The sequence below is a fragment of the Miniopterus natalensis genome, chromosome 4 (genome assembly GCF_054644295.1).
Source record: "Miniopterus natalensis isolate mMinNat1 chromosome 4, mMinNat1.hap1, whole genome shotgun sequence".
In the NCBI taxonomy this organism is placed as follows: Eukaryota; Metazoa; Chordata; class Mammalia; order Chiroptera; family Miniopteridae; genus Miniopterus; species Miniopterus natalensis.
The window spans coordinates 16,242,615-16,254,627 of NC_142084.1; the positions used below are offsets into that span (position 1 = coordinate 16,242,615).

General features: G+C 51.9%; 2 protein-coding genes across 2 annotated transcripts; both read left to right on the plus strand.

Moving 5' to 3' along the window:
* The first annotated feature begins 143 nt into the window (after nt 1–143).
* APBB3 (amyloid beta precursor protein binding family B member 3) lies at nt 144–6,197 on the plus strand. Its single transcript, XM_016214122.2, has 13 exons — nt 144–207; nt 475–638; nt 719–795; nt 1,325–1,385; nt 1,578–1,724; nt 1,848–1,975; nt 2,227–2,232; nt 2,382–2,496; nt 2,631–2,715; nt 2,967–3,050; nt 3,317–3,432; nt 3,564–3,755; nt 5,492–6,197. Exons 1-13 carry the CDS (start codon nt 159–161, stop codon nt 5,726–5,728), a joined length of 1,461 nt encoding a protein of 486 aa, XP_016069608.2. The 5' UTR covers nt 144–158; the 3' UTR covers nt 5,729–6,197.
* Nucleotides 6,198–6,680: 483 nt separating this feature from the next.
* On the plus strand, nt 6,681–11,844 carry SRA1 (steroid receptor RNA activator 1). Its single transcript, XM_087816333.1, has 5 exons — nt 6,681–6,765; nt 6,904–7,029; nt 9,604–9,809; nt 10,784–10,892; nt 11,042–11,844. Exons 1-5 carry the CDS (start codon nt 6,741–6,743, stop codon nt 11,251–11,253), a joined length of 678 nt encoding a protein of 225 aa, XP_087672459.1. The 5' UTR covers nt 6,681–6,740; the 3' UTR covers nt 11,254–11,844.
* The last annotated feature ends 169 nt before the right edge of the window (nt 11,845–12,013 follow it).

Here is a 12,013-nt window from a genome sequence, read left to right on the forward strand (position 1 = left end):
CAGGACCCGGCCCCTGCCCCGCCCTGGATTTGTGCAGCATCCGCTGGCTCGGCTGACTCCGGCGCAGAGAGGCTGGACTTCTCCGCGCAGCAACTCCAGAGATCGAGCTGGGCTGAGGGTGCAGGCCGGCAGAGGCCGGCGGGGACGCGGCCGGGGCTATGCTGGGCAAGGATTACATGCTGGCTATAATTCTGGTCAATTGCGATGGTGTGCACGGAGGGGGCCCGATGGGAGGGAGGACTGGGAGTTGAGAGGGCTACCCCAAGGCCCAAAGACAGGGAGGAGGGTACATCCCGGGGTGAGAACCAGGGTACAGATGAATCCTGGTGTTGGCGCTGTCATAATATCCAAGATTGGGAGCCTGGACGGTCGGCCTGGACCTGCAGCATAAGAGTTGACAAGGTGTTATTCTGAACCCGCAAATATGCCCTCCTCCACTCCTGTGTTCTCCATCCCCATTCTATGTTCCTGTAGATGACTTGTGGGGGGACCAGAGTCTCGAGGGAGAGCCAGGCCTGCCCCCTGGCTGGAGGAAGATCCACGATGCTGCGGGTACTTACTATTGGCACGTACCCAGTGGTAGTACCCAGTGGCAGCGCCCAACCTGGGAGCCAGGAGATGCAGAGGACCCAGGCACGGTAGGTGGAATGTGAGGAGGGGGCCTAAGCCATGTGTGGACCTAGCCTGCTGCTACACTGACTTAGCCCCCTTTCTGCAGAGGATGGACGGGATTTGGGGACTTCGGCCCCCCAAGGGGAGATCCTTCTCCAGTCTGGAGAGCTCACTGGACCGGAGGTAACAGGGATAGGCCAGGTCAAATGAAAGGCTTGGGGTTCCATAGCACTCAGAGGTGCAGCTGGTTTCCAGCCCAGGTTCTGAACTCTAGCCCATGTTCTTGACTCTCAGTATTTTGAGTTTTGCCCTTGTTCCAAGCTCTGTCTTTTGCCACATGTTCTTTTCTGTGTTCTGGGTCCTGACATATGTTCTAGACCTTGGCTACTGTCATGGGCTCTGTCCATGGAGGTTCCCATCCTGTGTTCTAGGTTCTCTTATCCCAATTTGGGGCTCTGGTTCACATTTTGGACCTGGCTCCATGTTTGCAACTTTTATTCTATGTCCCGTGTCCTGAATTTTTCCTCAGATTCTAATTCACACTTTTTATGTTACATGTAATATGTCCTGGGCCTTGTCCTGTTCTGGTTTTATGTTGGGGACACTATATTCTGGGTCTTAATCCCACATCTTTGCCTATCAAGTAGTCTGTGCCTCACCAGTGTCCCTTCTGTAGGAAGTGCGGTCCCTTACCAGCTCTGTTCTGTTCCAGTAACTCTCTGTCCTGGTATGGTGAGGAATCCTACATCCAGAGCATGGAACCTGGGGCCAAGGTAGTGACTTGGGCCTGAGGGCCAGCCCGCGGCATTGGGGAGGGTCCCAAGAGAAAGGTGGGATTGGGCTGAGCAGAGATGATCAAGGGAGGGGGTATCAGAGGGTTTGTATGTGTGGAGCCTGTGGCATCTTCTACCCTATTCCACGTCTACTCACTTGGGGCCCTCCTGTCCTTTTTCCCAATCTGTCAGTGCTTCGCAGTCCGCTCTCTGGGGTGGGTAGAGGTACCCGAAGAGGACCTGGTACCAGGGAAGAGCAGTATTGCAGTCAATAACTGCATCCAGCAGCTGGCCCAGACCCGCAGCCGGAGCCAGCCTCCAGATGGTGCCTGGGGCGAGGTGAGCTAGCCAGCCTTCAACGGGTTCAGCCCAATGTCCAGCAGAGGTAGTTGTCTCTGAATTGCCTGTTCCCCATGGCAGCCTCCTTCATCTGAGCTCTGGGCTGTCCTCTGTCCTTGGCAGGGCCAGAACATGCTAATGATCCTGAAGAAGGATGCCATGAGCTTGGTGAATCCGCTGGACCACAGTCTGATCCACTGCCAGCCTCTGGTGCACATCCGTGTATGGGGTGTGGGCAGCTCCAAGGGCCGGTGAGGACCCCTACATCCCCTCAGGTGAAAGTTGCTCCTTCCACCCCCTGCAGGCTGTGTTCCCTACTGATGCTGATCCCTTGTACTTGAACCCCTGGACACAGATCCTCTGACATGGACCCAAGCTCTGCCTCCCCTGCCTGGTGCAGCCCTGGTTGGGGAGGGTGGGCCCAGCTCAGCAGGGACAGATGGGGGAGAGCCTGAGAGGCTGAGCTGATTCTCTTCTGTGCTCCCACATGCTTCTGGAACAGTGACAGGTGAGTGACAGCCAGGTGCCTTGAGCCCCAGCCCTGACCTCCATGTCCATCCTTTCCATATCCCCTGCCTGACTTTTTAGCTTCCTGCAGGCATTATAGGCCCCTGCCCCTACCCAGCCTCTATCCCAGCCCCATCTCTGACCTGCCAGGGACTTTGCTTTTGTGGCGGGTGACAAAGACAGCTGTATGCTCAAGTGCCATGTGTTTCGCTGTGACGTCCCTGCCAAGGCCATCGCCAGTGCCCTACATGGGCTCTGTGCCCAGGTAAGGGCCAGGAGTGGGGTAGGGAATGTGGGATGGAGCTGGGTCTGAACTTGCCAGGGTGGTTGGGGCAGGGTAGTATTGGCTCCCTTACCTCAATTCCTCTCGTGACTCAAGCTAGCTGCATTGTGTTTCAGATCTTGTCAGAGCGAGTGGGGGTCAGTGGTGATTCCTCTTGCTGTTCCCTAGACCCAATCTCCCCTGAAGATCTGCCAAGGCAAGGTATGGGGAGGGAGGTCCTGCACTGCAGCAGTGTGCTGTTTTAGTGAAAGATGGGAGGGGGGTCCTGCTTACTTAGTACTTCCTTGGAAATATGGAACTTCTGAGGCATCCTGGTTCTAGGAATCCCAAGCCCTGAATTGGAGGCATATCCATGGCCTTTTCTTCTATCTTCTGCTAGCTTCAGCTCTCAGAAGGGTGGGGAAAGGGGTTGTGGAGAGAGCACACGGGCCAACATGCTGTGTATATTTCAGTGGAGCTGCTGGATGCGGTGAGCCAGGCTGCTCAGAAGTATGAGGCACTGTACATGGGGACCCTGCCAGTCACCAAAGCCATGGGTGAGGACTGAGTGGGCTGGAGGGGCTGGGGGGCTGTATAAGCCAAGGGGAAGCTGGGTGAGGTAGGATCTACCGCTGTTTCTCAGCATGCTTCCATGGCCCTGTAAGGCCTGGGATGTACTACCCTCCCCAGCTCAGGATTCTGAGGGCAGCCACAGGGAGTCTCCCCATCTCCCTGAATTCCGAGTCAGTGAGAGGGGCTTAGACACTCCCTGCAGATTCCTTCTTTATGTCTGGGAGACATGATGGTGGGTATTTCACCCCAGGAATGGATGTGCTGAACGAGGCCATTGGTATCCTCACCACCCGGGGGGACCGGGATTCCTGGGTCCCCGCCATGCTCAGTGTGTCTGACTCTCTCATGACTGCACATCCCATTCAGGTACCAGAAGGTGAAGTTGGCGGCTGTGGAGGGGTGGGCAGGGATGCCGGGCATCATTGCTTGCTGCTGGAAATTGCTCAGTGGATCCAGCCTGTGCCTGGCCCTCTAGTGACTAGGCCTGGTGTGGGCAGGCAGAGGCTGATGCAGAGGAGGAACCACTATGGCAGTGCCCTGTGCGCCTTGTGACCTTTATTGGTGTTGGCCGCGACCCACACACCTTTGGCCTCATTGCTGACCTGGGCCGACAGAGCTTCCAGTGCGCGGCCTTCTGGTGCCAGCCTCATGCAGGGGGACTCTCCGAAGCTGTGCAGGCTGCTTGCATGGTGAGTTAGGGGTAGGAGTGGTGGGTGGGGCTGCCCCGCAGCTGCTTTGTACTGGTGACTGCGGCTCAGGATTGGCAGCCTCTCCAGAAATCACAGACCAGTGATACAAGGGCTGACTATGGTTCATAGTGTTTTATTTGGCCCTCATGCTGTTTTTAATATGTTTTAATGAGTCTCCAATATTTATTTATTCATTTATTTTTAATCCTTACCCGAGGATATTTTTCCCATTGCTTTTCAGAGAAAGTGGAAGGGGGAGGGGGGAGAGAGAAACATCGATGTGAGAGAGAGAGATTGCTTGGTTGCCTCCCGCACATACCCCAACCAGGGCCAGGGATGGAGCCTGCAATTGAGGCATGTGCTCTTGGCCAGAATTGAACCCCATACTCTGTAGTCTAAGGGCCGATACTCTTAACCACTGAGCCAAACCAGCCAGGGCTGAGTTGCCAGTATTTAAAAGCCAGGACATTTCACACAATAATTGTTATTCCTGTTTTTCTTAAAATATCAGAAGCTCTGACAACTGGGTTCACGTGCATAAATTTCAACATTCAGCTGGAATTGTGTAGGGGCTGTGCCCTGTAGGGTGGGCATTGTCTTTTCTTTTTGTCTCATTTAGGTAATTTCCTGGTATCTGTGGGCATTTGCTTGTGGAATGCTCTCACTCTTCAGTATATGAGTGCCCGCAGGGTGCCAGGCACTATACTTGACCCCAGGAATTCAGTGGTATAGAGGGCAGAGCCTTAGGTTGAAGCAGAGACAGACCAGAAAGAAGTTGGACACCGCAGGATGATGGAGGAGAAGGTCCGTTCAGGGGTTCAAGAAGCCTACCTGTAAGAGGTGATAGGAAATTGAGAGTTGACGGTCTAAGGAGGAAGTTAGCTAGATGAAGGGGAGTAGAACAGAAGGTAGGCCAAGTACAGGGAACTCCAGCTGTGAAGGTGAGAGATGTTAGTGGATTAGAGAATCTGAGAGAATCTAGTGTATCTGGAGTGAGAGATGGGGGCAGAAAGAATGGCAGAAACTAGGTCATGGAAGAACTTATAGGTCAGGGTGATAAGTGCATTTTATCCTGTGAGCCATTGAAAGGCTTTGAGCAGGACAGTGAAGTCAGGTGTGTGGATTAGGAAGACCACTTAAGCTATAGTGTAGGTAAAAGATTTGGAATACACAAGATGTAGGAAGACCATTGAGTACCCTGTTGAGTTCAAATGAGAGAAGATTGGGGCAGTTGCATTGGGAATGGAGTTTGCGTGGAAGACCCTCTCCTTGACTAGGGGATCCACTTTGCTAGGGACCAGTCCACTCCAGTGAGAGATGGAGAGTCAGCATAGTGGTAAGAGCATAGTCAGCAGTATGGTTAAGAGCACAGGCTCTGCAGTTTGAGTCCCATTTCTACCATTTTCTGGCTAGGTGACCTTGGGCAAGTCATGTATTCTCTCTAAATCTCAATTTCCTCATTTGTAAAATGGGGATAGTAACACCTGATAAGTAATTGCACTGTTACAGTATACAAAGCATTTAGCACAGTGTCCAGCCCCCTTTAAGTGCTCAGTAAATGTCAAGTGTTAATGTTTTTGTTCTTGAGCTACCTGGGAATGCTGTAGGGGCTCCAGATGTGGTGGACTATGAGCCTCATGTCAGACTGAAGCCTTGGCCAGTCCCTTGTTCTGCAGAAGCTCTCAGGGAGTCCGAGGCAGAAGGGAGTTGGATCCTCACATACCCCTTCTCCCTAGGTTCAGTACCAGAAGTGTCTTGTGGCCTCTGCAGCTCGAGGCAAGGCCTGGGGTGCCCAGGCCCGTGCCCGCCTGCGGCTCAAGCGGACCAGCTCTGTGGACTCCCCAGGAGGTCCCCTGCCTCTCCCCTTACTCAAAGGAGGGGTTGGGGGTGCAGGGGCTGCCCCTCGAAAGCGGGGCATCTTCTCTTTTCTTGATGCCTTCCGACTGAAACCCTCTCTGCTCCATATGTCCTAAATTGATCTGGGATGACTGGGTAAAGAGGCTCTGGGTCCATGCCCAATCTCTACCCCTTCGTTCCCCAGTGGCCTGCAGCCTCTCACCCTTTGGAGCCTTCTGCCTGTCCCTCCAACCTTGTGCACCCTCTATTTATTGCCCAATTTATTGTTTATATGAGTAACTGAGAGGCCCTGCACCACAACCTAGGACCCTGGCTCTCCTTTCCCTGGGTCCCTGTGTTCCTTGCCCCGTCCAGCCCTGGACAGTTGGCTCTACCTCAGCAACACTTTATAGCAAAATCAGTATAAATAAAAATCCCTCAGTGACCTCACTGGGTGTGAGTATATTGGGCCTGCGACAGGGTTGGGGGGTTAACCTGTGTGAAGCGTCTGCGTCTGTGCTTGGTGTTGGCGGCTGCCTGTAGCCACATGAGGGCATGGGTGTGATGGAAATCTGACTTCATTCAATAAATATATTTTTAAATGTCTTCTCTTTGCCAAGCACTAAACTAAGCATTGGGGATGTAATAAAATAGGGTTTTTACTTTCTGAGACTGTCAGGGAGATGAACAAGACAGAAGATAGCATGTAGTTCAACTGGGAACTCTCAGAGGGCTGTGGGAGCTCGGATGAGACGCTACCTGGCCTGAGGCAGGACTAGCTTTCCCGAGCAGACCTGTGAGGGAGGGCATCCTGTACTAGTAATCGAGCCTAGAGGGGACAGTGTAGAGGCAGCGGCCAGAGGTGAGGTTCTGGGGTCTACCTGGCTGCTCACAGGGGCCCAGGTGGGGCAGTCCTGGTGGTTTACACTTGCCCCTGCGAGCACCTGTGAGGCGGGGCGAGACTGAGGGTAGTAGGGCTCCCAGAGCGCCGCCCCTGGAGGGCGGCCCCACTCGGCGACCGGAGCCCGTCTCTCGGAGAGCGGGCGCCGGGTCCCCGCGGCTCCGGGCGACCGGCCGGGGCGGGGCGCCCAGCAGCTCGGCGAGGCCGCCCGGAAGTGACGCGCTGCCCAGCTGGCTGCGGAAGCGGACATGGCGGAGCTCTACGTTAAACCGGGTGAGCGGGGCGGCGGGCCAGGGGCGCCGGGCCGCCTGTGCCCCGGCGGGGGCGGGGGCGGGGGCGACGGCGGCGCGGGCTGCGCGCTGCGCGCCCTGCCGCCCCCGGGCCGCTTCACTCTTGCCCTCCCCTCCGCAGGCAACAAGGAGCGCGGCTGGAACGACCCGCCGCAGTTCTCCTACGGGCTGCAGACCCAGGCCGGCGGACCCAAGCGCACTCCGCTCACCAAGAGGGTCGCCGCTCCCCAGGATGGAGCCCCCAGAGGTGCGTGGGGGCCCAGGGCGCGGAGACCGGCCGAGAATGGGCGGTGCCAGGGATAAGCTTGTCCCGAGGTTCCTTTTGCTCCTCCGAGGACTCCGTGAGGAGAGGTCGGAGCCCCAGAAGGCGCCGCAGGGCAGGCCCTTTTCTGAGCCCCTTCTCTGCTGCCCAGGTCAATAAATGGTATGTGGTTTCAAAAGACTCTATGCTTTCATCCAAGGTGATCTCATCCAAACCTATGGTTTTAATGTAGTTTTTACTCTCAAGTTATTTTCAAATTTTATTTCCACCCCGTCTCTTTCCAGAGCTCCATAGTGGAATATCCATTTGTTCTACATCTTCACTTGGCTATATAATAAGCATCTCAGACTTAACGTGTTACTCATTATTGTCCACCGAGCACCAACTATATGAGCCAGGCACTGTTTGAGGGCGAATTAGTCAGTAATTAGGACAAAAAGGTTTCTGCTTTCATGGAGTCCACACTGTAGCTTTGAAGATACACAAATGAAATAGTGGTAAGGGCTTTGCAGAGAAATAAAACTGATGAGTGTGACCACGTAGCTGAGGTATCTGAGGGGTTGACATTTAAGCTGAAATCTGAATGATCAAAAGCTATTTATCTTCGCTCGCTGGCGATGGCTCAGCAATTGAGCATCAATCTAGGGTCCAGGAGATTGCGGTTCAAATCTGGTCAGAGCACCTGCGGGGGTTGTGGGCTCCATCCCCAGTCTGAGGCGTGCAAGAGGCAGCTGATCAATGACAGCTGATCAATGACAACTCTCATCATTGATGTTTCTCTCTCCCCCTCTCCCTTCCTCTCTTTGAAATCAATTACAAAAAAAAAAAAAAATCAGGTGCCAGAGTATTTCAGGCATTGGAAACAGCTAGTGCAAAGGCCTGGAGAACATGTTCAGCAAGTTCAGAGACTAGTGGCTAGAGCACAGTGGGCTAGGGATAGAGATAAGTAGTTGGCAGGGGCCAGACCATGGTTTTGTTAGCCAGGAGAAGGAATTTGTATTTTAATCTATGTAAAGATGAAAGCCACTGAAAAGTTTAGAGGAGGGCTGCCTTTTCCCCTGACCAGTTCCCATGCCAATGGGTGGGGCTGTGGCCCTGAGAAAGAGGCTCAGCTTCAGCTTTCAGCACCCCTCTTTTCTCCACACCAAGCACTGTAGAGGAATGATATAAGCTAGGAATGATACAAGCTAGTGCCAAGGTAGAGACACGGCAGGGAAAGGGAAAGGGAAAGGGGGTGGGTAGAAAGTGTAGAGGAGGTAAGATGTGAAATAGTTGTTCCGAAGAGTGGGAAAATGAGGCCAAGTGTAGGACTTCCGAGCGGCACTGGATACCTTTTGAAACCTTTTGCCGTGTGTTTAATGTGTAACTCCTCAGCATGGTTTATTTTTCCTTCCAACAAGTGCAGGCAAGTTGGGTTCACCAGGAAAGTGGGGCAGTGGGAGGGGATAAGTGAGGTAAGAGTGTTTATAAGAGAGTGATTTTAATACATGGTTAAATCTGAGTAGCTGAGCTGGAAGGGTAGGAGGGGTGGTCAGATTTTGGAGATAGTTCAGTGTTCTTGAGAACACGCAGAGGGGAATGAGAGGCCGAGGTCAAGTGGAAACAATGATCACTGGAGGTGAGGTCAAGAAACCGAGAGGCCACATTATTAGATGAATTAAATATCTGTGTGGATGTTGATGCCCAAGAGCAAGTTCTTGATTTTTTCTAATCTTTTTCTGAAGTGGTTCCACCATCCCATTACTAAAATCAGAAACCAGGAGTCATCTTGACTCCTGTCCCTCACCCCCAATCCACCGAGTCCTGTTGCTACTCCCTCCTAAATAAATCTGACCGCTCCATTTCCCCTCATCTTGAGTCTTCGCTCGAGTCCATGCCAGCACCTTCTCTTCTCTTTCCAGGACTACTACTTCACCATTAACCTCCCAGCTGGTGGCCCTGCCTCCATTCTTGACCTGTTCTCATCAATTCAGAGCATACAGAATTAACGTCTTGACTTTTCCTGCCTCTTGGGTGCTGCCCTTACCTCTACCTAGTACTCATTTCCTTCAACTTTTCGTGGCTGCATCTATCTCATCCATCAGTTCTTAACTCTGTGAGCACTTTTCACTACACACTAATCTAGCAACTGTATCTATATTCTAATCATCATTGCAGCTCTGTAAAGTAAGTGCTATTACTATACTATCCCAGCTCAGGTTAAAAGTAACTTGCCAAATGTCACATAGTGGGTGGGCTAGGATAAAATTAAATGGCGTTCTAGGTAGGTGCCTCTATCCCGCTTTTTCACTTAATCCACTTAATTTTTTGTAGTACACAGCATAATTTGGTGATTTTTCTATTGTTCCCCCCCAATTGAAGCTCTGAGATCAGGAACCTCATCTGCCTGGCTTACTACTCTATCTCTGATGCCTCACACATAGGAGGGACTTTATATACACTTTTGAATGAGTTGTTCCAGAGAGTAGCCCTCCTTAGAAGACATGAAGTTAGAGTTGAGCTTCTTACCTATTTCGGCACCTGTACTTATGCTTGTTTGATCCTGCTTCACCTTTTCAGTCCCCACCTCAGAGACTTCTCCTGGGGCCCCCCCAATGGGGCCTCCACCTCCTTCAAGTACAGTTTCCAGGCCCCCAGCTGTGGGGAGTTGTCCTGCCTCCACTGTGGACCCCACAGATCTCCCAGTCATTGAGTGTGAGACTCTACTGGAAGATGTGCTGAGACCTCTGGAACAGGCACTGGATGATTGCCGTGGCCACACAAAGGTAAGCCCTGGCACTCTGGTGGGATGGGATGATGGGGAGGGTTCCTTTTTTTTTTTTTTTTTTTTAATCCTTACTGGAGAATATTTTTTCCATTGCCTTTTCAGAGAGAGAGTGGAAGGGAGAGAGAAACACTGATGTGAAAGAGACGCATCAATTGGTTGCCTCCTGCACACACCCCAACTGGGGCCAGGGATCAAGCCTGCAGCCGAGGTACGTGCCCTTGGCTGGAAGTGAACCCAGGACCCTTCAGTCCGCAGGCTGACACTGTAACCACTCAGCCAAACCTGCTAAGGCTGGGGAGGGTTCCTATGGACAGCCAGATGCAGAGGGTCTCCCAAAGGTCGACCCTTTGACCCTCTGGGCCATGGCTCTTAACCTTTCCTGAGTTATGGACCCCTTTGGAATCTGCTAAGGCCTTCCCAGAAAAATAAACACAGCGTTTCAGGAGGGTTCAAGAGACTCTTGAAGACCAGTCAGAAGAGGCTGGTAGGAATGAGAATTGAATTCAACTCCCTTTAGTGATAAACAGCCTGATTATCATCTCTCTAGGACCTCTAAGCCATTCAGAGCAGACCTTGCAGATATTGTGCTCAGGGAGGCAGGGAAGCCTCTTTCCTAAATTCTCTGGAGACAAGGGATCTGAGGAGTCTTAAAAGAAAGTAGCAGAGTAATTTTCACCTATTTGGTCCTTAGTTTCCTTATTTGTAAAGTAGCACTATAAAATGAGTTTCTGAGGGTCTGAGACACTGGAAATTTTAAAATTCTAGCCTTACATGCTTTTTTCTTGGAAAGAGATCCACTGGTTTCATCAAATTCTCAGTGGGGCCTCTAATCTTTGGGTAAGGAACCAGAATGCTAGGATTAAATGTAAAGTTCCTGGGCCAGAAAAAGCAGGTGCTTCCTATATGGTGCTAGGATTCCCCTGCCCCTGTTGTGCTGGCAGCACTGACTTAGAGGGGCTTTCTGTCTCTCAGAAGCAGGTATGTGATGATATTAGCCGACGCCTGGCTCTGCTGCAGGAACAGTGGGCTGGAGGGAAGCTGTCAATGCCTGTAAAGAAGAGGATGGCTCTGCTGGTGCAAGGTATGAGTGGGTCCCTTGGTATAGCCTAAGTCCCTTATCCTGCTGTGGTTGGCTGAGCGGGAATAGGTGGTGATGACCAGTTGGGAGGGGAGGAGTGGGAGCTGTGTTTTGCCCCAGACTGCTTGCTTAGCCTCTCTCTCTCTCCTCAGAGCTTTCAAGCCACCGGTGGGATGCAGCAGATGACATCCACCGCTCACTCATGGTTGACCACGTGACTGAAGTCAGTCAGTGGATGGTGGGAGTTAAAAGATTAATTGCAGAAAAGAGGAGTCTGTCTTCAGAGGAGGAGGCTGATGAAGAGAAATCTGCAGCCACAGCCAAGGAGAACCAGACTGTACCAGGTGTCCAACAGGACTCATAATCCTGTGGGTTCCTCAGACTCACCTGACCATCTCCTATGCCTAGGCATGGGAGGCCTTGTCTTACTTGGCTTCCTCTTAGCATTTGGGAGACTGACTGCCCTGCTGGGGTTCTTGGCCTGACCCACCTCTGGGGGAAGAGGTCCCACCTGGGCCACAGGGAGGTCACTTGTTACCCCTAACATATGCATTTCAATAAAAAACATCTCAATGTGGGCCCTGGGTAGGTGATAAATCCTTCTTATTCCAAACTGGTCACTTCTGGTGTCCTTGACTGTGTACCCTACAAACCTCTGTTCTTCCTCCATTCATCATGAATGGTCTTACTAGGCATGACCTAGTAAGACTAGGCAGATTACTGTCTGCCACTTCCCCCAAAATAGAACTAAATGCACATCCCTTGCTGGGCCGAGTAACCCTGTCTTTGTATGATTTTATTTCAGCATGAGAACAGAGGTTTGAATAGCATGGGGAGAATTTTCCAAGAAAAGGAGACTGCCTTGTTTGCACTGTATCACCCTTAAGTTATGCAAGTGCTATGGAAATTAGAATCAGATTATTAGAACATAGCTGAAATAAATTGGAGAAAAAGACCAGATTGCTGAGACATGGGATCATGACCTTTTATCCTGGGGAAGGGGAATATAATTATGACTATCTGACTTACCAAATAAGCTGCTGCCTCATTTTGGGCACTAAGGTCTCTTCTGACTCTTTGAAGACAATGGAATCAGGTTGAAGGGGCCTGTGAGAAGGGCCAGT

Coding starts and splice junctions, on each gene's coding strand:
- SRA1 (XM_087816333.1), top strand. CDS start 6,741: ATGGCGGAGCTCTACGTTAAACCGG. Junction 6,766..6,903: donor GGAGCTCTACGTTAAACCGG/GTGAGCGGGGCG, acceptor TCCCCTCCGCAG/GCAACAAGGAGCGCGGCTGG. Junction 7,030..9,603: donor CCAGGATGGAGCCCCCAGAG/GTGCGTGGGGGC, acceptor TCACCTTTTCAG/TCCCCACCTCAGAGACTTCT.
- APBB3 (XM_016214122.2), top strand. CDS start 159: ATGCTGGGCAAGGATTACATGCTGGCTATAATTCTGGTCAATTGCGAT. Junction 3,051..3,316: donor GCCAGTCACCAAAGCCATGG/GTGAGGACTGAG, acceptor ATTTCACCCCAG/GAATGGATGTGCTGAACGAG. Junction 3,756..5,491: donor CTGTGCAGGCTGCTTGCATG/GTGAGTTAGGGG, acceptor CCTTCTCCCTAG/GTTCAGTACCAGAAGTGTCT.